This window comes from Mauremys reevesii, linkage group 6 (genome assembly GCF_016161935.1).
Source record: "Mauremys reevesii isolate NIE-2019 linkage group 6, ASM1616193v1, whole genome shotgun sequence".
NCBI classification, from domain to species: Eukaryota; Metazoa; Chordata; order Testudines; family Geoemydidae; genus Mauremys; species Mauremys reevesii.
In genome coordinates, this window is record NC_052628.1 from 125208878 (window position 1) to 125232884 (window position 24007).

General features: G+C 41.8%; 1 protein-coding gene across 21 annotated transcripts in view; it reads right to left on the minus strand.

The window, feature by feature from the left end:
* Positions 1–24007, minus strand: part of DNAH6 (dynein axonemal heavy chain 6) — a 192113-nt gene that overhangs the window by 134738 nt on the left and 33368 nt on the right. For all 21 annotated transcript variants that reach the window (XR_005600162.1, XR_005600164.1, XR_005600163.1 and 18 more), the window contains 9 exons: positions 23297–23449; positions 13671–13922; positions 11913–12041; positions 9913–10026; positions 6390–6533; positions 5790–6002; positions 3658–3750; positions 2813–2932; positions 657–837 (listed from right to left, as the gene is read on the minus strand). Coding sequence is in view for 15 of the 21 variants with exons in the window: in XM_039543463.1 (XP_039399397.1) it covers positions 657–837; positions 2813–2932; positions 3658–3750; positions 5790–6002; positions 6390–6533; positions 9913–10026; positions 11913–12041; positions 13671–13922; positions 23297–23449 (1399 nt within the window). In the remaining 6 variants the exon portion in view is untranslated. The remainder of the gene's footprint in view (positions 1–656; positions 838–2812; positions 2933–3657; positions 3751–5789; positions 6003–6389; positions 6534–9912; positions 10027–11912; positions 12042–13670; positions 13923–23296; positions 23450–24007) is intronic.

Genomic DNA, 24007 nt, shown 5'->3' on the forward strand with positions numbered 1-24007 from the left:
ACTGGTTTAACTCAAAGTGCTCTACATCTGCAAGTGTTGCCATGCCCTTGGATGCAGGAGAATTATTGGACAAACAAGCCTGTATGGAGTTTATTTAAGGAGCCCTCTGAAAGGGGAAACAGAGGCAATGGGCTGTGTGCAGAGCTTTCTTGAAGCCATCAGGGTGTGGTTGGGAGGTGGAAAGGCCACTGGATGACAGTGAGGGAAACTGATTGATAGAAAGACACAAAATACAGGGGAATAGGTAGACAACATAATATAGAGAAAGGTTGCAAGGAGAGAAAGTAAAAAGGAGACAGGACACTGAAAACAATAACGGTAGATATATATTATGAGTGGGAAGAGAAGAGAAAGCAGAGTGAAAGTAGGGAGAGAATGCATAAAGAGAGCAAATGAGCTATAGCAAGTTACATTTTGAATATATATTAAACAGAAAGTTGATTGACAACATATTGCAATTAAATGCAATGCAGTAAACAGGACACAATTGTCTTATTCCTTTACACTGCAGGGGGAGTGGCCTTGGGGTGGAGCAGTACAGACATTTTTCATCCTAGTAACAGACATAGGTGTTAAGCTAGCAAGTGCTGAATAAGGATTAACATCACCTACAATGGCTTATACATTGATTTGGATAATACACTATTATTTTATACCAGGCTGAGTAGCAGCACGAAGAGCATTTGGCAGACGATTAACTTTTCTCATTATTTCCTTCCAGGACTTATCCACCTGTAAGAACATCTTTGCCTCTCCAGGTAACTGCCTCTGTATATCAGGAGCACTAAAAATACTTTCTAAGTAAAGCCAATTTCTCTGACATGTCAACCACTCTTCCTAGAAAAAAAAAGGAAAACTTGAGCAATTAGTCCCCATCCTTACCAAGGAGAACTATTGAAATACAGTCTGAATTTTCAAATTGGGAAGCAGAAGAAAATCCACAAATATTAAACATGAACCCTCCATAATATTTCCGATATCCACCCTTGGACTGTCAAAACTTCAATAGTCATGACACAATTTTAGCCCTTTGGCTCAACTATCAGACATTTGATGAGACAGTGTGCACTTTGCCTCCCCCCACCCCAAAGATCTCCTAAGATAATTTTCTATATGGCAAATTGTATGGTCATGAAGAACCTACATTTCCAATACACTCACCAAGTAAACGCTATTTGATAACATGCTAGGCTACTTTGAAAAATCTGGCAAATGTTCTTGGACATTTGTTTGTCAGATTCTCTCTTAAATTTTTTTTTTAAAGGGGGAAATAAAGGATAAAATATATGCTGCTTGAGAAGAACCTTTATTTTACGACATGTGACAGGCTACAAGAGACTGACTTGGCCACCAGCAAACAAAGGGTTAACTGCAGGTCTGCTGCCTTCTTCTCTTGCATGAAGATTAACAAGATGGTGCTGGATATTGCAGACCAATCAGGTTCTCCAGCAGCACAAAGATGTGGTATCTACACAAGTCTTTTTTGCCTCAAACTTCCTACTGTGGCTACTACTCTGGCAGCTCCAGTGGAGGTAGCAACATTAGAAGCGTTGGTGTAAGCAGAACTCCAGGCTGCCAGCATTTTCAGCACCATGTGCTCAGAGTAGGTCTACACTGCACCGGCCGCCATTGGTGCCTAGTCTACACTGTGGCTGCTATCAGTGGAGTTGCAATGGTGGTAGCAAGAGTGAGAAATTATAGAGAAATAAGCCTCAGGCTCTGTTCATTGTTACCCTACAGCCTCTTTGCACCAGCTAGGCTGGCACAAAGGGGACATAGGATAGGCACAATCCCCCTTCCAGGTGATACTGGCCCCTGGGGATATATCTGCTCTGCAATTAGACCCTGTGGCTGGCCCATGCAAGCTGACTTGGGATCGTTGGGCTCGGGCTAAGGGGCTGTTGAACTGCTGTGTAGACATTCAGGCTCAGGCTGCAGCCCGAGTTCTGGGACCCTGCTACCTCGCCTGTACACGAGCATGCTTAGGACCTCTTGTTTTCTCCTGTTGCAAAAAGCTCCCCCAGCTCTCACCAGTGCTGTGTGAGCCCCTCCCAGTGCCACATCTGCAGAGGAAGAGAGCTGGCCAGTGTTGCTTCTCTTTCTAATATTAACGTTTTACTGTTGCTAATTTTAAAATCACACATTCACACTTTCCTTTAGTTTTAATATTTTGAATAAATTTCCCAATCATTCATACTACGGGCATTTCAATTTAGGTCCACATGCTTCAAGTATTATTTAGGCCAACGGGGCCTTGTATAGTGATCCTCAATTGATCATCTGCAGTATTTCAATGCAAAACCCTTCCTCTACCCATGACATTAGCCCTCCCCACTCCAGCAGCAAGGCACCAGCTACCCCACTTTGCAAGGGCTTGGACTTTGCCTCCCATAGGCTGCTGGACCCACCCACCACCCACACCAAGACCTGGAGAGATCTGATACCATCACTACTGAATGTTTTTACTATGCACCCTAGCTTCTCTCTGCTTGCAGCCAACACACACTTCCAGTCTGAAGAAGCCATTCACTGGTCAGTTAGATAGCATTCCCAGCGTGAAAGTTAAACAAATATAAATTCGTTATTTGAACTGTGGAAGTCACTGACACACTCTGAATGATGGTTTTCCCAACAAATATAAGATCAATGAGGACTCTGTGACATCACCTTGTAAAATTAGGTTAAAAAAAAATCTCCTTTCACCAATTTCAACATATTCAGTATTTTAAAATAAACTAGAACTCCACCACTTTGTCCTTTATTTGAGACTCAAGCTAAGTCCTAAGAAGCTGTTTTGTTGTTTGCTACTCACCAATGTTTGACTAAATAAGGAGAGCTGCTTTTGCCATTCATCAACACGTGCTTTCAGAGGGCCCACGTATCGTGAGGAGGCTATAGTTGATACATTTATAGTGCTGTCATCAAGAAGAACCTTAAATAAGAAGTACACAGTCTGTCAGTTACTGTCTGGGGACCTGATTCTCCACTAGCAATGATCAAAATCAAATGGATGAAGGTATGTTATTTCAATACAAATGGTTTGTTGCCTCAAGTTTTAGTTGAATCAAACTTTGGCTGAATTAAGTGTTTGCTATAATTTAATAACATATTTTCTAAATCACAGAAATTAGGCCCTGATCCTGCAAATGGCTCTGCACAGATTATAGAATCATAGAATATCAGGGTCGGAAGGGACCTCAAGAGGTCATCTAGTCCAACTCCCAACAGACCCAAGCGCCTGCAAAAAGGGTACACCAGGAGAGGGGTTCTAGATAGGTTTTACACAGTCATCCAGCTGATATTAGTTCTTCTAGTTCTAATGTTTGATATTAACCAAAGAATCTATAATTCATTAAGATAATTATATATGTAATAGATACTGCAATTGTTAACTTTGGAGAACTGAATGTTTATGAAAAATTACAAACTTTCTTGAGAAAAGATTTTGTTATTAAACGGATAAGCAAAAAGAATGTGAATGTATATTTTGTTTATACATTGTTTAAAATAATATCAAATGTTCCATCAACATAGACCATTACCAGGTCATTGCCAGAATTTTATAACTGTAACCTGCCCCTGCTAGTTTCATCTGAATTTTTGCTAGTTTCACTTGAACTTTTATCAGCTGTCTATTAAGTACAAGCAGTGACTTACCTGAATGTCATCTGTACCACCAAGGATAAAAACATCTTTAGAATCACGATGAGGAAGAACAATGAATTCAGTTGTTTTCCAAGAATCCTCCACCTGGTTGAGAAAATTATAAACCTTGTAAATCTACTTAAGGTTTTACAAAGTAAATACAGTGTAGACAGTCTAATTCCAACTAATGAAAAAACTGCCCTTTCACCTAAAAAAAACCCAGCGAGGAGTCCGGTGGCACCTTAAAGACTAACTAATTTATTTGGGCATAAGCTTTCATGGGTTAAAAAAACCCACTTCTTCAGATGCCTGGGGCTAAACAGACACTGTCAAATGATTGTTCTCTCTTCTCAGAAGAAAAAGGGAAAAAATCTCTACTGACTTAAGAATCATAGAATCATAGAACTTAAGATCAGAAGGGACCATTATGATCATCTAGTCTGACCTCCCGCAAGATGCAGGCCACAAAAGCTGACCCACCCACTCTCTCCCTTGACTCAGATGTTGAAGTCCCCAAATCCTGATTTGAAGACTTCAAGTAGCAGATAATCCTCCAGCAAGCGACCCCTGCCCCATGCTGCGGAGGAAGGCGAAAAACCTCCAGGGCCACTGCCAATCTACCCTGGAGGAAAATTCCTTCCCAACCCCAAATATGGCGATCAGCTGAACCCCGAGCATGTGGGCAAGACTCTCGAGCCAGACACTCAGGAAAAAGACTTTCAATATCCCAACATTGACCCTCGGTACTAATTACCAGTGGTGGCACGTTATTGACCTATTGACTAAGCCCATTATCCTATCATACCATCTCCTCCATAAACTTATCAAGCTTAATCTTAAAGCCAGAGAGGTCCTTCGCTCCCACTGTTTCCCTCGGTAGGCTGTTCCAGAATTTCACTCCCCTGATGGTTAGAAACCTTCGTCTAATTTCAAGCCTAAACTTCCCGACTGCCAATTTATATCCATTTGTTCTCGTGTCCACATTAGTACTGAGCTGAAATAATTCCTCTCCTCCTGGTATTTATCCTCTGATATATTTAAAGAGAGCAATCATATCTCCTCTCAACCTTCTTTTGGTTAAGGAAAACAAACCGAGCTCCTCAAGTCTCCTTTCATACGACAGGCTTTCCATTCCTCGGATCATTCTAGTGGCCCTTCTTTGTACCCGTTCCAGTTTGAATTCATCCTTCTTAAACATGGGAGACCTAAACTGCACACAGTACTCCAAATGAGGTCTCACCAACGCCTTGTATAACGGGACTAGCACCTCCTTATCTCTACTAGAAATACCTCGCCTAATGCATCCTAAGACCGCATTAGCTTTTTTAACGGCCACATCACATTGCCGACTCATCCTGCGATCAACCAGGACTCCAAGGTCCTTCTCCTCGTCCGTTACTTCCAACTGGTGCGTCCCCAGCTTATAACTAAAATTCCTGTTAGTCATCCCTAAATGCATAACCTTACACTTCTCACTATTGAATTTCATCCTATTACTAATACTCCAGTTTACAAGGTCATCCAAATTTCCATGGAGGATATCCCGGTCCTTCTCTGAATTGGCAATACCTCCCAACTTCGTGTCATCCGCAAACTTTATCAGCACACTCCTACTTTTGGTTCCGAGTTTGTCCTTTTCCATTTAACAAGCATCAACCTTTTTCTTATTTTGCTTAAAACTATAATAAACCAAGCATGGTTTTTGTCTGTTTACAATAATGTCAACTTGCATAGAGACTTTTCAAGCTACAACATGACTTCAGCTCATACTTGCTGGTATGTGCCACTGTAGAGGCTGCCGAAAAGGCACAGAACGTTCTGTGGACCCAACATTCTCTGTCAAGGAGAGTTCTGTGGGCACTGCACCTGCAGCATCAGTCTCTGCCTTTGTAAGCCCCCTTGAACATGCTCCTGGAAGGGCAGAGGTCTATTATGACAGAAACTGTATTTCTGCTTTATATTTCGCTCAAATATAAAAATTCTACTTACCATTAATGTGGTACTTATATACTATGTATATACTTATATAAGTACTTATATACTTATATATTGAGAGACACATTCTTTCTTAGTTGTCCATAAAAAGGTCAAGGTTTTCAGCACATCGTCAAAAACAAAGACAAATGTTTGTTTGTAAAAGTTACCTTTTTGAGAATGGTCTCTAAGGAAGCTTCTCCAGAAGCTTGTCCAGAAACATCCTGAATTTCTTGAGAAAACTCAAAAGCACTGAGCTCAACCAGTCGAGCCAAAGATAACGGGTATTCCACATCCACCAGTGGTGCATTAACTATTTGCTCCAAAACTGCCCAGTGCCTGGGCTTCAAACAGGGGTTTCTTAGGTCTGTGATAACTGGAAGCTGGAAAGGTAAAACGAACAATATATTTATTTTTCATTCATGTATTTTACAACCTCAGACTTCTCTCAAAGCACCATCTTTTAAACAGAGCTTGTAAGTAGAACTTGTAAAAAACTTTTTATCAAAATTTTTATTTAATTATTTTTAGAAACAAATTATCATTTTCCCCAGTTTCTTTTTGTTTGAAATTTTTGGCAAAAACCAAAATTGTTTGGTTTTCAAAAACTGAAGTTTTCATTTTTTTTTCACTCCTTTTCCATTTTGCCTCTGGACTGGTTATATAAAATGAGGGAATCTTTGACGTTTATTGAAAAATAAATAGTATATTTTAACTTCATGTTTTTCTAAAAAGCTTTTTGGAAAGTGAATTTCAAGTTGCTATTTTACCTTTTCTCTCATCTTCTCCACATTCCCCTTGAGCCGGGGCACTATATTATTGGGTGGCAAACCTTTTTCCAACTGATTCACAAATTTGGCATACTTGGAAACCTGAGAATTCAGGTTTTCTGGATCCAAGCTATCAAATCTACACTGTGGAAACCAAACATAGAAAATATATTAATTAATGGTCACACTCACTTTGAATAGTACCTTACTCCACAAAGAAATCACTGCATTCAATACCACTACTCATACAGTAAGGTACTACTCAACGTAAGTAACGATAGCAAAATCTGACACATGGTGTGTACAACAGTTACAGTATATGGCCAGATCCTGCAATCCCTGGGCACTCCAAGGCTTCAGAAGGCAGTATATTCTAAAGCAAAGCACTATTATATACACATCATCCATTAAACACAGGTAAAAGAAAGGTACTACAATAGAACACTAATGATAGGGAGAGACAGTGAATTTCGCTAATTAAAAAGAAAAGGCTATACTGTGGTTTGATAATAGGCAAAGCTGGCACTTTTGATGCATGCAGTCTTCCACTGTCACACTTAGGGTGACCATATGTCCCAATTTTGTAGGGACAGTTGTGAATTTTGAGGCTTTTTCTTATATAGGTACCTATTACCCCCCACCTCCTGTCCTGATTTTTCACACTTGCTGTCTGGTCACCCTAGTCACAATATATGGAATGACCACAGTCTTTCTTAAACAACCGCACAACCACAAAGTACAAACACAAACAGGTTTCCACACAACTCAAGTCCCAGCATTGTCTGTCTTGTTTTCACCAGGGACCAAGCCTTGTCTAAATCTCTATACAGCACACACAGACATCTAGGAAATAATTAATATACAGCAAGTAAATACACCATGACACCAACTACCACACCATGACAAGAGGTAGGGTGAGATGGACCATATACCTTTCAGATGCGGAATCCCTCTATGCTCTGGTGGAAGAAGGCTCCCACTTAGGGTGTATGGCAGCCTGACATACAATAGGAAACACACCTCAATATTTTATAGGAGGGCACAAATGGAGCCAAATTTGATCTAAACGAGCAGGAAAGACTAAAAGTAGTGGGGGAGGAAGAAATTACCAAACACTAGTATTGAGAAATATGAGACTCCTCGCACAGCACAAAAATCAACCTTTCTTCTCCATTCATTTAGCTTTCACTGACAGAATCTGATAGCTGCATATATTACTATACACCTTGAGGAAACACTCATAAAAATCAGCGCAAAGCAGATAAAATGTTGATTTTTTTGACTAATGCAGCTGCAGCAGCAGTGATAGGGAGCCCCTCTTCCAGTCAGCAGTGAAACAGGAACTGAGAGCTAGAGGCACTAAGGGCTAGTCCATCTCCTCAACAGGGAGAGAACATCCCATCTGTTGGAGGGGAGGTGCTGGCCGCCCTAAACCTCTGAAGTCATGGCAGTTCCTACCAGTACAACACTGGGAACCCACACACAAGAATGGGGCATTACTATAATGACTGAGGCTTTATATGCTGTCTCATAATAATATCATTTATTGATTTATATGTACTGCAGGAGCACCTAGAGCCATTGTGCAGCACCCCAGTGTGCTAGGCTCTGTACATCAGCTAATGAAAAGATGGCCCTGGCCATAACAACTTCCAATCTATGGATACTATTATAGACACAATCGGTAGTTAGAAGACAGAAAGTATCAGTGAGATGTTTAAATTAATGGCAGGTAAATATAAAACAAAAACTTCTTCACAGATCATGCAGTCATTCTGTGGAAATTTCTACTGCAGGCGGTCAGAACGTCCAAAACTAGAGCTGGATGTGAAGAGGAGGTGAAAGAATTTTACAACCCAGAAGAAGATTAGCTGTTTTGTTGGCCAAGACATGAGTAATCAAAACTCATGCTTTGGGGTGTCAGCTGACCACTGCAAGGTCCAACTCATTACTCCTGGGGGCATTCTGCACCAAAAAAATAAAAATACAGCGTACTATATTTTAAAATTCTGCGAAGTTCTGCAAATTGTATTTGTCAAATAAAAGTGGAGGCTCCGGCATGGCAGTGGGGAGCACAGGCCACTGGCTGCACAGAGGAGGGAGATCACCCTGCAGCTCCCACCCGGGACGCGGACTCAGCGGAGAGGACTGGGCCTGCCCCTCCTTGCCAGGTGCACCAGGTGTGGGCAGGCAGGCTCAGCAAGGCAGGATCCAAGTGTGGAGGGGCTTAGCATGGGGAGATCCAGGTGTGGGTTGAGAGGGTTCTGTGTGGAGCAATCTAGGTGCGGGCAGCTCAGTGGGGGATCCGGGTGCAGGGGGGATCTGGATGTACATGGGCTTGTTGGAGGATTCTGGGTGCAGCGGTAACGGGACTCTGCAGGGGGAGATCAGGTGAAGGAGGTTGGGGCACAGCATGAGGGGTGTGGCTGTGGGGGGCTCAGTGGAGGGGGCAGTTGCTGGAGGAGTGGGGCTCAGTGGGGTGGAGATCCAGGTGCAGGTGGCTCATTGGGGTGGTCCATGTGCAGGGGGCGTCAGGCTCATTGGGAGGGTTCTGGGTGCAGGGGCCTGAGGCTTGGTGGGAGGGTCTGGGTATGAGGGGTATAGTGGCCCGGTGGTTGGTTGGATGGGGGAGCAGCTCCCTGTACAGGGATCCCTCCCCCTGCAGCTGAGGAGCGATGGGTGCAGGAAGTGTGTGTGGGGGGAGGGCGGTTGCAACGCTTCCTACAGCTGGGGGAGAAATCTGGGGGGGTGTCTGACATGGCCCCGGATGCCATGCAGGCAAAGAGGAAATCCCATCCTCCCCAGCCCAGCCGGGACTAGCAGCTGAGCCCGGTGCAGGGTAAGAGACACCAGCCAGTTCTTCCTCAGTCCCACCTCCTGCCCCACAATCATTTACCTCTCTGCTGGCTGCCCTGGACACCTGAAACATACTGCTGGGGAAGGTCGCATAAGAAAGTCATTTTTCTGTGGGGAAACAAAGAAATCTGCGGGGGACATAAATTCTGCGCACGTGCAGGGGCAAAGAATTCCCCTGGGAGTAACTCGTATATTTTGAAGAGAAGCCTGAAGAAAGCCAAATGAAGGAAAGTGAAACTTTATCTAAGGGCAGACTATTTTTATCCTTTTTTGTTTTGTTTTTCTTTTTCCACTTTAGTAGCCTTAGTAATTGCAGAAATCCATAGTGACACAGAAACCCAAATGTTTGTTCTAAATGGTTAGAATAAAACTTACTTATCTACAAAATTCCTGCCATGTTATTCAAGCTTTACAATTTGCTTTCACAACACTCACAAGATAATATATAGAGCAATTCAAGAAGCATAACCCCTGGAATAACTTACAAAAATATTAGCTGCACAGTAATCTTTTAAAGCTCTGTGATGCAAAAATCTATAATGCTATTTTGGAAAAATAAAAGAAACAGTATTTTTTCTACATATTATAAACTAGAATTTTATATTATAAACTGCATTATACATCATTTTTATACTTGGTCATTTAGGAATCAGAGCATTTAATTTACCTCCATCCATTCCGTTTGGAGTATTTCCCATTCAGAACAAGAATCCCAAAGCAGCTGTTTGAGTTTCAGTTCTGCACTAACTTCCTCCAAAGCATCAAATTTTGAAATTTCCACCTTAAAAAAGAAATTTAAAAGTCATTTTTAAAACTTATTATAAAACAATTTAATGTATATTTTTAAAAATACCCACTTCATGTTTGCCAAATTCTACAGTTAACACTGGAGAGCGAGTGGGGATATCAATTTATCATATTGCTTTAGGAGCAAATAATCTGTTCTAAACCACATTTCTTCTTAAATACTTTTGTGCAAAAGATATGATATTATTGTGAACTCCATTGAGTGGTCTTGACTCCTTTTATCTACAGCAGTCAGTAAATATTGCAGTCTATTGAATAATTTTTAGTCAGTTCTGTGAAAAACTTCCAAGGCACATACATTAAAATAGCTCTCTCCATCTGTGCTGAATATTCAACACTAAACAAAGATATGCTTTAGGCAGCTGGAAAAGCTGTTTGATTTCCATAGTATACCCAGCCCTGAGAAGGATCAGTGACATTCTCTTTAACTACAGGTAGAAGAGCTCTCTCACTATAACAGATTGCAATAATTCTATTTATCACCCATAACCAAAGCAAATTTATGATAACTCAACTGCCCATGTTTTCAGATGGTATTGTGGCCACCTAAATATTATTAGGATCCAGGTGCTACCCAAAGATGGCATTAGGTTAGTAACCAGCAAATGGACATCTTCCAAAAAAGTCTACTTACCCCCTAAACCTACTGATACATATGTATCCACTTAAAGCACGTTTTCAACCCCATGGAAATTATAGCCTCCTCCAATATAGTTCTCAAGAGTTATGACATACAGTTGTGTAACCCACAGTGCTTTCAACTACTAGAAGTGGAACCTTTGAAAGAAGTCTCAGCTGTTGTACTGTCAGATATTGTACCAACCGAAGTTACAAGCTCTAGTGGCCATTCCAGCAATGTAGGTAACCTCTGAGTGGCAAGTAAGTTGTAAAGTGAGTGCTTATAAAGATTACAAACTACCTGTCATCAGCAGTCCTCATCAGCATTACATTTATAGCCACACAAATATCCAGGCTTGGTGGCAAAGCTCTCATCTAACGCTTGTGAGGCCCTCATACAACAGATGGCTCATAGGTATTACAAATGAAGTCGGTGTTTGTCACTTTTGTTTCTTTAATGTAGCTCTTACAAGGGTTACACTCCAGAAGAACTCTGGTTTCCAAGCCTATAAGGAATCCCAAAGCCCAACAGATTCACAGAGTCTAAAGAGGAAAAAGACCTATTAAAAGACGTAGCCCAACTCCCTGCCAATGGAGGATTGCTCCCTACTGCACATTTCTTATGCATTTATTCCTAGCTGAACAGGCCAATGGGAGAGTCCAGGTGGCTGCCATAGGCTGTTCCATGGTATTATCTGAAAATTCTAATCAATCAAGGTACTTCCTCAGTGAATTAGCTCCTTCAATGCAGACACACCAAAGAAGGTACAGTGCGTGGACATGTGGACTCCCTCATGACCCTGTTTGATTAGGAAACAATATACCAGTAAACATTCAATAGGACAGGGGCCTTTATGGGCCTTATCGGAAGTGAGCCACAAACAATCCCCAGACTTCTAGCTGGGTCTTTGTTAGTCCCTTGAACTCCCACCCCCCCCTACACACGTAGCTGATGGAGATTGTAATTTTCATAAAGTCTCTTTAAAATGCTTACAAAGATTACAGAATCCATTGGTTTAATTAGGACATCACACAAACAATTTTTCAAAGGAGCCTCAATCCAGCCTTCGCTTGTGCATTAATAGGTTTGGGCAAGAAATACCTATTTCCAAAAAGACACTAGCCACGGCATTGGCTTTACAAAGTTCTGCTAGTCAGAAACATTTATTTGTTTAACACTGCAAAAAATACAGCTCAATGCAGGCTTCATAAAAGTCCAGCAAAGAGCTGGGAAAAAATTACCTTAAAATTCTTCTGGTAGGATTTATACTGGAATGCCCGTTTCTGTAGCTCATCTAGAATGGTTTGCAAGTCTGTTAGAGTCTGTTTTACTTTGGCTTGGTCAGCTGCAATATCCAAAATCTGTGGGTCCTGTTTAGCAAAAACAACTTTTTGTTAGTTTGTTAAATTTAGCTTTTAGCCCAGGTTGAGATAAACATCCTATATTCCAGGCTAACAGAAATAAGTTTTAAACTCAGTAACATATACGACCAATATTTCAATATTCAAATGTATAGCATAACGTATGTGTGATAATATTTAATCTATTTTAAATGACTAATGTAAATAGGTATGGAAAAGTTATCCAGTATCAAAGATTCCAGATCAAATCTCTTCTCTTTACAAATGAAAAATATATATTCTCTCCCCGCCATCTTCAATTTGCCATCAGTTGGTGAAGGTTAGCTCCCAAACCAAATAGATCATGGAACCTCACTATGCCATGGTCAGAGCTACACATTAAGGGCATCTTTCCAGGACCTGATTGCTTATGGCAACATATGTGAGGAAAACCTGCAGTCGGACAAGTCATGGTCCCTTTTATACCCATAATCATGGAATCATAGAATCACAGGACTGGAAGGGATCTTGAGAACTCATCTAGTCCAGTCCCCTGCCTCATGGCAGGACTAAGTATTATCTGACAGGGGTTTGTCTAACCTGCTCTTACAAATCTCCAATGATGGAGATTCCACAACCTCCCTAGGCAATTTATTCCAGTGCTTAACCACCCTGACAGTTAGGAAGTTTTTCCTAATGTCCAACCTAAACCTCCCTTGTTGCAATTTAAGCCCATTGCTTCTTGTCCTATCCTTAGAGGTTAAGAAGAACAATTTTTCCCTCCGCCTTGTAACAGCCTTTTATGTACTTGAAAACTGTCATCGTGTCCCCTCTCAATTTTCTCTTTTCCAATTTTTTCAATCTTCCCTGATAGGTCATGTTTTCATTTTTGTTGCTCTTCTCTGGACTTTCTCCAATTTGTCCACATCTTTCCTGAAATGTGGCACCCAGAACTGGATACAATACTCCAGTTGAGGCCTAATCAGCACAGAGTAGAGCAGAGAATTACTTCTCACTTTTAAAAACCATGTACATTTCAAAATATGTCTAAGCATTACTGCCCCTCTATCCACAGCACCCTGGTTACAATGGAACTGGTGTGGTTTCCTTGCCAGTGGTAGGAGGATGAGGATTTTGGGACTCCATGTGGGGTCCACAGCCCCTGAAAAGGCACAGAGCCCAGCTTCATGGTGACTCACTGTACCCCGATACTCAGGCACTTGGGGGTGAGGGCAGAAAGGTGAAGGAGCAAGTGCCAAGCTGATGAACCCCATCACATGTAGAGGCAGTAAGTATTGGGGGGACATTGCCTAAGCTCTGAGACAGGTTGGGGAGGATTTCATCCCTCCAGTCCCTGAGAGGCCCACTGTGATAAGATCTGCTCTGTTTGGGTGCAGAAGATACAATTTGGTCCTATATGTTTAGATCCATAAGGCCAAACCCTGCCCTCAGAAATACTGTGCAACCCTTCAACTCATACAGCACAATTTAAAATGTGAGCATTGGCATCGGATTACAGACCAAACCTTACTTCACATTGTGGAATAGAATGTTGGTAACTTTATAGTCCTCACTACTGCTTGGTTGTCTTGTTTTAATAAAACACAATTGCAGAAATTATATACAGTATAAAAATAATGTAAACTGCTCTTTGCAAACCTGGGCTTGCTGTTTCACTTCTTTCACTTCCTCATTTAGCTCTACAACATCTTGGTCTAAATGTTGACAAAATTTGGTAATACTGGAATCTCTTTCACCCACTGATTTGTCAATTGCATTGCGAACCGCAACAATGGATGGTTTCAGAGTTGCAAAAAGAGCAAAATCTTCAGGAGGTGTCGGTACTTGGTACTGTTCAATAAGCTGATACATCTGAGTTACCACATTTCCTTCTTCTTCAAGGCTTTCAATCTGCAAAAATAGTCATACTTCAACTATTGTGAATCAACCATGTTTTCTTAGGTAATCCTTACCATTATTTAATCTTAGTTACATTGCTGACAGTATCAAAATATGGTTATTACAGTAAAATAATTTTAATAAGGGGAAGAAAACAAGTCCTAGCCAAAGATTATCTTTTTATGTGATTAAAATTAATGGGTTAATCTTGTCCCTGAATTTTTTAGCTTCTTATATCACTACTATTTGAAAATAGAGTATGTCCAGGCTGCTGGAGAAGACAGAAATGTTTGGTTGGACTTGTGGCATCTTCTTCAATGTACCCTCCTTTAGCACACCATATGTTATAGACTCATAGACTTTAAGGTCAGAAGGGACCATTATGATCATCTAGTCTGACCTCCTGCACAATGCAGGCCACAGAATCTCATCCACCCACTCCTGTAAAAACCCCTAACCTATGTCTGAGTTACTGAAGTTCTCAAATCGTGGTTTGAAGACCTCAAGCTGCAGAGAGTCCTCCAGCAAGTGACCCATGCACCGTGCTGCAGAGGAAGGCGAAAAACCTCCAGGGCCTCTGCCAATCTGCCCTGGAGAAAAATTCCTTCCCGACCCCAAATATGGCGATCAGTTAAACGCTGAGCATGTGGGCAAGACTCACCAGCCCACACCCAGAAAAGAATTCTCTGTAATAACTCAGATCCCACCCCATCTAACATCCCATCACAGACCACTGGGCATATTTACCTGCTGATAATCAAAGATCAGTTGCCAAATTAATTGCCAAAATTAGGCTATCCCATCATACCATCCCCTCTATAAACTTATCAAGCTTAGTCTTAAAGCCAGATATGTCTTTTGCCCCCAACTACTCCCCTTGGAAGGCTGTTCCAGAATTTCACTCCTCTACTGGTTAGAAACCTTCGTCTAATTTCAAGTCTAAACTTCCTAGTGTCCAGTTTATATCCATTTATTCTTGTGTCCACATTGGTACTAAGCTTAAATAATTCCTCTCCCTCCCTAATATTTATCCCTCTGATATATTTATAAAGAGCAATCATATTCCCCCTCAACCTTCTTTTTGTTAGGCTAAACAAGCCAAGCTCTTTGAGTCTCCTTTCATAAGACAGGTTTTCCATTCCTCGCATCATCCTAGTAGCCCTTCTCTGTACCTGTTCCAGTTTGAATTCATCCTTCTTAAACATGGGAGATCAGAACTGCACACAGTATTCCAGATGAGGTCTCACCAGTGCCTTGTATAATGATATTAACACCTCCTTATCTTTGCTGGAAATACCTCGCCTGATGCATCCTAAAACTGCATTAGCTTTTTTAACGGCCATATCACATTGGTGACTCATAGTCATACTGTGATCAACCAATACTCTGAGGTCCTTCTCCTCCTCTGTTACTTCCAACTAATGTTATTACTCCCTAAATGCATGACCTTGCACTTTTCACTATTAAATTTCATCCTATTACTATTACTCCAGTTTACAAGGTCATCCAGATCTTCCTGTAGGATATCCCAGTCCTTCTCTGTGTTAGCAATACCTCCCAGCTTTGTGTCATCCGCAAACTTTACTAGCACATTCCCACTTTTTGTGCCAAGGTCAGTAATAAAAAGTTTAAATAAGACTGATCCCAAAACTGATCCCTGAGGAACTCCACTAGTAACCTCCTTCCAGCCTGACAGTTCACCTTTCAGTACGACCCGTTGTAGTCTCCCCTTTAACCAGTTCTTTATCCACCTTTCAATTTTCATACTGATCTCCATCTTTTCCAATTTAACTAATAATTCCCCATGTGGAACCGTATCAAATGCCTTACTGAAATCGAGGTAAATTAGATCCACTGTGTTTCCTTTGTCTAAAAAATCTGTTACCTTCTCAAAGAAGGAGATCAGGTTGGTTTGGCATGATCTACCTTTTGTAAAACCATGTTGTATTTTGTCCCAATTACCATTGACCTCAATGTCCTTAACTACTTTCTCCTTCAAAAATTTTTCCAAGACCTTACATACTACAGATGTCAAACTAACAGGTCTATAGTTACTCGGATCACGTTTTTTCCCTTTCTTAAAAATAGGAACTATGTTAGCAATTCTCCAGTCGTACGGTACAACTCCTGAGTTTACTGATTCGTTAAAAATTCTTGCTAACAGGCTTGCAATTTCATGTGCCAGTTCCTTTAATATTCTTGGATGAAGATTATCTGGGCCCTCCAATTTTGTCCCATTAAGCTGTTCGAGTTTGGCTTCTACCTCGGATGTGGTAATATCTACCTCCATAGCCTCATTCCCATTTGTCATCCTACCATTATCCCCAAGATCCTCATTAGTCTCATTAAAGACTGAGGCAAAGTATTTGTTTAGATATTGGGCCATGCCTAGATTATCCTTAACCTCCATTCCATCCTCAGTGTTTAGCGGTCCCACTTCTTCTTTCTTTGTTTTCTTCTTATTTATATGGCTATAGAACCTTTTACTATTGGTTTTAATTCCCTTTGCAAGGTCCAACTCTACATGGCTTTTGGCCTTTCTCACTTTATCCCTACATGTTCTGATCTCAATAAGGTAGCTTTCCTTGCTAATCCCGCCCATCTTCCACTCCTTGTAGGGTTTCTGCTTTTTCTTAATCACCTCTCTAAGATGCTTGCTCATCCAGCTTGTTCTACAACTCCTGCCTATGATTTTTCCCCTTTCTTGGGATGCAGGCTTCTGATAGTTTCTGCAGCTTTGACTTGAAATAATTCCAGGCCTCCTCCACCTTTAGATCCATAAGTTCTTCAGTCCAATCCACTTCCCTAACTAATTTCCTTAATTCTTTAAAGTTAGCCCTTTTGAAATAAAAAACCCTAGTCCCAGATCTATTTTTGTTTATCCTTCCATCTAGTTTGAACTGAATTAGCTCATGATCACTCGAACCAAGGTTGTCCCCTACAACCATTTCTTCTATGAGGGCCTCACTACTCACCAAAATCAAATCTAAAATGGCATCCCCTCTTGTTGGTTCTTCAACTACTTGGTGAAGAAATCCATCAGCTATCACGTCCAGAAAAATCTGAGCCCTATTATTATTACTAGCACTTGTCCTCCAGTCTATATCTGGGAAGTTAAAGTCTCCCATGATCACACAATCCCCATTAGTGTTTACTTCATTAAAAACGTTAAAGAGGTCTCTATCCATATCCAAATCAGATCCCGGTGGTCTGTAGCACACCCCAAGCACTATCTCAGGGGAGGCTCTAGTAGCTTTCTTTCCCAGTGTGATTTTTGCCCAGACAGATTCTGTCTTATCCATTCCATCACTTCTTATTTCTTTACAGTTAACCTCATCATTGATATACAATGCTACTCCACCACCTTTGCCTTTATTTCTGTCTTTCCTAAACAGCACATAGCCTTCAATACCTGTACTCCAGGCATGACTACTATTCCACCATGTTTCTGTTATCCCTATAATATAAAGTCATTGCAGAGAAACTAAATGGATTCTTTGCTTCAGTCTTCACGGCTGAGGATGTTAGGGAGATTCCCAAACCTGAGCTGGCTTTTGTAGGTGACAAATCTGAGGAACTGTCACAGATTGAAGTATTTCCACTACTTGCATCCGAAGAAGTGGGTATTCACCCACGAAAGCTCATGCTGCAAAACATCTGTTAGTCTATAAGGTGCCACAGGATTCTTTGCTGCTTCTACAGAACCAGACTAACACGGCTACCCCTCTGATACTTGTCACAGATTGAAGTGTCACTAGAGAAGGTTTTGGAATTAATTGATAAACTCAACATTAACAAGTCACCCGGACCAGATGGTATTCACCCAAGAGTTCTGAAAGAACTCAAATGTGAAGTTGCGGAACTATTAACTAAGGTTTGTAACCTGTCCTTTAAATCGGCTTCGGTACCCAATGACTGGAAGTTAGCTAATGTAACGCCAATATTTAAAAAGGGCTCTAGGGGTGATCCCGGCAATTACAGACCGGTAAGTCTAACGTCGGTACCGGGCAAATTAGTTGAAACAATAGGAAAGAATAAAATTGTCAGATACATTGAAAAACATAAACTCTTGAGCAATAGTCAATACGGTTTCTGTAAAGGGAAATCGTGTCTTACTAATCTATTAGAGTTCTTTGAAGGGGTCAACAAACATGTGGACAAGGGGGATCCAGTGGACATAGTGTACTTAGATTTCCAGAAAGCCTTTAACAAGGTCCCTCACCAAAGGCTCTTACGTAAACTAAGCTGTCATGGGATAAAGGGGAAGGTCCTTTAATGGATTGAGAACTGGTTAAAGGACAGGGAACAAAGGGTAGGAATTAATGGTAAATTCTCAGAATGGAGAGGGGTAACTAGTGGTGTTCCCCAAGGGTCAGTCCTCGGACCAATCCTATTCAATTTATTCATAAATGATCTGGAGAAAGGGGTAAACAGTGAGGTGGCTAAGTTTGCAGATGATACTAAACTACCCAAGATAGTTAAGACAAAAGCAGATTGTGAAGAACTTCAAAAAGATCTCACAAAACTAAGTGATTGGGCAACAAAATGGCAAATGAATTTTAATGTGGATAAATGTAAAGTAATGCACGTTGGAAAAAATAACCCCAACTATACATACAACATGATGGGGGCTAATTTAGCTACAACGAGTCAGGAAAAAGATCTTGGAGTCATCGTGGATAGTTCTCTGAAGATGTCCACGCAGCGTGCAGAGGCGGTCAAAAAAGCAAACAGGATGTTAGGAATCATTAAAAAGGGGATAGAAAATAAGACTGAGAATATATTATTGCCCTTATATAAATCCATGGTACGCCCACATCTCGAATACTGTGTACAGATGTGGTCTCCTCACCTCAAAAAAGATATTCTAGCACTAGAAAAGGTTCAGAAAAGGGCAACTAAAATGATTAGGGGTTTAGAGAGGGTCCCATATGAGGAAAGATTAAAGAGGCCAGGACTCTTCAGCTTGGAAAAGAGAAGACTAAGGGGGGATATGATAGAGGTATATAAAATCATGAGTGATGTTGAGAAAGTGGATAAGGAAAAGTTATTTATTTATTCCCATAATACAAGAACTAGGGGTCACCAAATGAAATTAATAGGCAGCAGGTTTAAAACAAATAAAAGGAAGTTCTTCTTCACGCAGCGCACAGTCAACTTGTGGAACTCCTTACCTGAGGAGGTTGTGAAGGCTAGGACTATAACAATGTTTAAAAGGGGACTGGATAAATTCATGGTGGCTAAGTCCATAAATGGCTATTAGCCAGGATGGGTAAGAATGGTGTCCCTAGCCTCTGTTCGTCAGAGGATGGAGATGGATGGCAGGAGAGAGATCACTTGATCATTGCCTGTTAGGTTCACTCCCTCTGGGGCACCTGGCATTGGCCACTGTCGGTAGACAGATACTGGGCTAGATGGACCTTTGGTCTGACCCCGTACGGCCTTTCTTATGTTCTTATCCGGTTTCACTTCCTGTACCAGTAGCTCTAGTTCCTCCATTTTGTTACCTAGGCTCCTCGCATTAGTGTACAGACATCTTAATTTTTGCCGTTTGGTTTCACTGACATTCTTTACCCGGTTAGGCACAGACATTCTAACACCAGTATCACCAATTAGACTGGTATCTACACTACCCTTCCTCCTTATGTCCATTCTCCTGCCCACGGCTGCATCCTCTCTTAGTTTGTTTTCTTCCCTCTCAATGTTGAATTCCGGCGTGGAGATTACCTGGACATCTCCCAGCCATCTCCCCCAAATTCCTAGTTTAAAGCTCTCTTAATCAGTTGTGCCAGCCTCCATCCTAGAAGTCTATTTCCCTCCTTACTCAGGTGAAGTCCATCCCGAGAGAACAGTCCTCTGTCCATGAATGCTTCCCAGTGGCCATACATCCCAAAGCCCTCCTTATAGCACCACTGCCTGAGCCATCTGTTGATCGCCATAATCTTCTCACATCTTTGTCGTCCTTCTCTAGGAACAGGCAGAATCCCACTGAAGATCACCTGAGCCTCGATTTCCTCAAGCATCTTCCCCAGTCTGGCATAGTCTCCCTTGATACGTTCCAGCGAGAATCTAGCCGTATCATTTGTTCCCACATGAAGGACAATCAGCGGATTCTTTCCTGCTCCCATTAGGATCCTTTTCAGCCTCAGGTACACATCCCGAATCTTAGCACCCGGCAGACAGCACACCCTTCTGTTCTCCGGATCAGTTCTAGTTACAGGCCTGTCTATTCTTCTCAGTAAGGAGTCCCCAATCATGTAGACTTGCCTTTTCCTGGTAACAGTGTGATTCTCCGGTCTATCCCCTGCTCCCACTGGCTGCAAGTCCTCTCGATTTCCACTGTCCCTTGCAATCCTCCACAACCCATCCTGTATCCTCCTGGGGCTCACATTTGGTGTGGTCTCCATTGACTCTTCCCCTCTTCCTATAGGACTAGCTGCTCTTCTCTTCTTCCTTGCCCTCTCACCTTCAGTGACCACCTGCTGTGCCCCTTCTTCATTTTCCAACTCTGCAAACCTGTTCCTGAGCTCTATTTCTCCTTCACTGGCCCGTCTTTTCCTCTGCCTGGTTCTCTTAGTCACATGCTTCCACCGTCCACTTTCCTCACCCAGCAGTCTGCCCTCAGAATTCTTTGGTCCTGTTTCCATCTGCAAGTCTGAGCTTATCCCTTCAGCCTCCTCATGTCTTTGCTCCATGATCCGCTCGAACCCCCTTCTACACTCTACCAGAGTTTCCACCTTCATCTGCAGTCCTCGGATCTTTTCTTCCATCAGCTCTATCAGGCGGCACTTCATGCAGACAAAACTCTTTTCAGGTACCTCCTCCAGGATCATGTACATGCCACAGCTTCCACATCCAGTCATCCTCATTGTATCTTTCACTGCTGCCTCTGTATCGGTCATAGCCTTCCCACCTAAATCCTGTTAGTGCAGGAAACACAAACCAAAACAATGCCCCAACAGGCACCAGAACACCGGCAAACCACCACCCACTCCCTTCACTAGGCTGTGAGTTCCTCCTGTTATTCCATTATAGAGAGTTTTGATACCAAAATATTAGGCAGTGGCACATACTCTCAGTTACTCTCTCAGTTTGCTTTATTTTGCTGGTTGCAGGTAAGTCTATTTCTGGATGTTCTGGAGAAGATGGATTTTGCTGCTACTAAAAGTGTGAAATTTCAGTCTAAAAGGAATTTGAGAAAGTTATTAGCAGCTGAGAAAGGGAGGTTAAAAATTGAAAATGTAGTTCAACCTTTAATACAGCATTCACACTACCTGTGAATGCAGTAAGTACACATTTTTCAGCTGGCAATAATTAGAAACATTTTTAAAATGAAAACAGGCAGCTTTGTCCTTACCTGTAAAGTTGTCTCCTCACAACAGGAAATCCTCTAGTCTGGAATGGACTATAGGTTTGGCCATACCACCCATGAGCATGCAGTCGCAGCTCACTGCCAAGGATTTTGATATCACAGCTTCCCCCTACATATGCTTGATAAACTGCAGCACAAGCCCAGCAGACAACTTCCAATGCTTCTGACCCTGAAACAACTAACATGTCCAGAAGCTGCCATCTTATCTCAGTGAGGTAAGAAAGATTTGTACAAAATGGATGAAAAAGAAATCTCCTGGTGCAGTTGATAAGGGACAACTTTAGAAAGGAATTCCAAGATTGTCTGCAGGACCACGTTGCCATGACTAATCAGACATTCAAAATACTGTTCCTTCTCACAGAGGTGACTGGTATAAGAAAAGCTACTTTAAATGAAGAGGAAAAAAACACTGAGGTTGTATTCCACAGTTCAAATGACTGCTGCATCAGCTAATCCAAGCACAACTTCTGACTGCCAATGGGTGTTTGGATAGAAGGACAGATTTTTGTCACAGCATATGTAAATCTGATCACAGGAGGATGAGAAATTAGCGTCTCTTTTCTGAAAATTCTTAATGTATTGACTGAACAAAAACCAAATATAGGTCTTGGCTGAAACTGATTTAACATTGAGGCCATGCGGCATACAATACACCAGGTTCTGAAGATGTGGTAACAAATCTTCGATGTAGAGTCTCCCATAGTCTGAAGGAGAACACTCTCCAGCTTGTTGGGATGACCAAATTCACAATTCATCCTTCCAAGTTTTAGGCTGTCAATTAAACTATGCTTTGGTCATGGCAGCACATGTGTTCCTGGCACCAGGAGGTCTCTGATGACCATAAAAACTAACAAGGACAGACTAAAGGAGAAGGCATCTATCTTCCATGCCTTGCTTTCCCATTCCCCGGAGGAGAACAGATACCACTTTTGTTGCCGTTTGAGTCAATCTGTGGATTCCCCCACTCCAGGAAGACTGACTGAAGCATTTGCTGTTCAATGCTCGCACTGTCTTGGGGAGAGTGTCTGATGACTAGGCCAATTGGCCTGGGTGTTGATTATACCCTGCACAGAAGCAGTTGATATCATTAGGTTCCTCTTCCTGTACTGTGTATGAATACTTCCCATGGCACAAGTGAAATTCCATTTCTGCACCCTAGCCTAAGAGGGAGGCATATCAACTTGATCCTGCTAATGAGGACCTCTGTTAGAGACCTTTCCTGTGTCAGATTTCTGATCTTGCACCACCTTTTTAAAGGCTGAGGGACTGAACTTGGGAAGGTGAACTAGTTGTCCAAGGACCTTGGCCATTGACAAGAGGAGCATCTGAAAAGGCTCTACGCGTAAGAGTTACCACTATGCAGTGTCAGCACAGAAAATCATCAGTCTCAGAAGCTGGAGGGGGCTGCCAGATAGTACCCCACTTCTAGAGATGAAGGATACTCATAGATAGTGGCCCTGCTATGCTTGTTTTATCTTGTCACATCCTCCACTGAGCTCCGTGCATCAGGAGCCTGCCAGGAGAGGAGTGAGGAGGAGGGGAAAGAACTCCAGACCTAGCCAGTAACCAATGCCTTTCAACAGCAAACTGAGCAGAGAGAGCGCTTCTCTTCTTGAGCTGCTTCTACCAGAATACTGGGCTTGAGACACAGTTCCCGTTTTATATAGAGGGAAATGGCACCCAAACTCCTCACCACTGTGCTGTCTCTGTGATGTGATGTGAGACATCTCCATGATGGGAGTGGTCAGCTCAGTAGTCCATTCCTGACTAATGAACTGACTGCATATAAGCAACAAAATATTACATAAGTTTGATATTAACTCTGATCCAGTCTTTTAACTTCTAGTGATGCTCCATTACAAAATGATAATGTACAAACTTTAATTTTTACTTTTGTGAATACATGGTCTTCCTTACCCACCTTTTTCAATAAACTACATATATAAAATATACTGTCAGATTCCTAAGGCAGTGGCCCCTCACCCCCATCTCCTGAAAGATAGAATGTACTTACTCGTTCCTGAATTTCATCAAGGAATATCAGGCTATTAACATATTCTGTAGTTGTGGATGGGAGAAACTCAAGTTTAAATTTGGCATCTTGTGCCTCACCTATAATGGCAGTCACTTTTTTCTTCCCAATAACTGGAAGCATATCATTAATGACCTAGAAAGCAAAGGAAAATACTAGATTGTGTAAAATATTCTTAAAGCTAGAGATGAAAGGTCAATAAATTCATGCTCTTTTGGCCTGGATGGGAGTGAGTTCTAAAGATGAAGAGTCCTCATGGAGAATGTTCTGCCAGCAGCTCCTTTCTTTTTAACCAACGGAGCTCCGGCTCAAGAGCCTCCACTGATCTCAACTGTGGCAGTATGTCATAGGGAGAGGTGAACTTTCTCAGTTAGGGAGGTGTCAGGCCAATTAGGCCTTTTTCAGAGGTAATTTTAAACCTGATCCTATAACAAACAGGCAGCCAGTACAGATCCCAAAGCACTGGCACTGTGTGCTCATGGCAAGATACTCCACTTTACAACCAAGATGTCACATTGTAATATTTTGCGGCACATCTTAAAGGATGTTGCAAAGTACCTGCGAAATTAGTGTATGAACTGAGTTTAAAAATAGGATGAACCCAGGATATTGCTGGAGATGTCATAACATTTTTTGTACTAGAATATAAATAATGGTAGGACTTTAAACAAAAGGAACTGGCCAGCTTGTCCA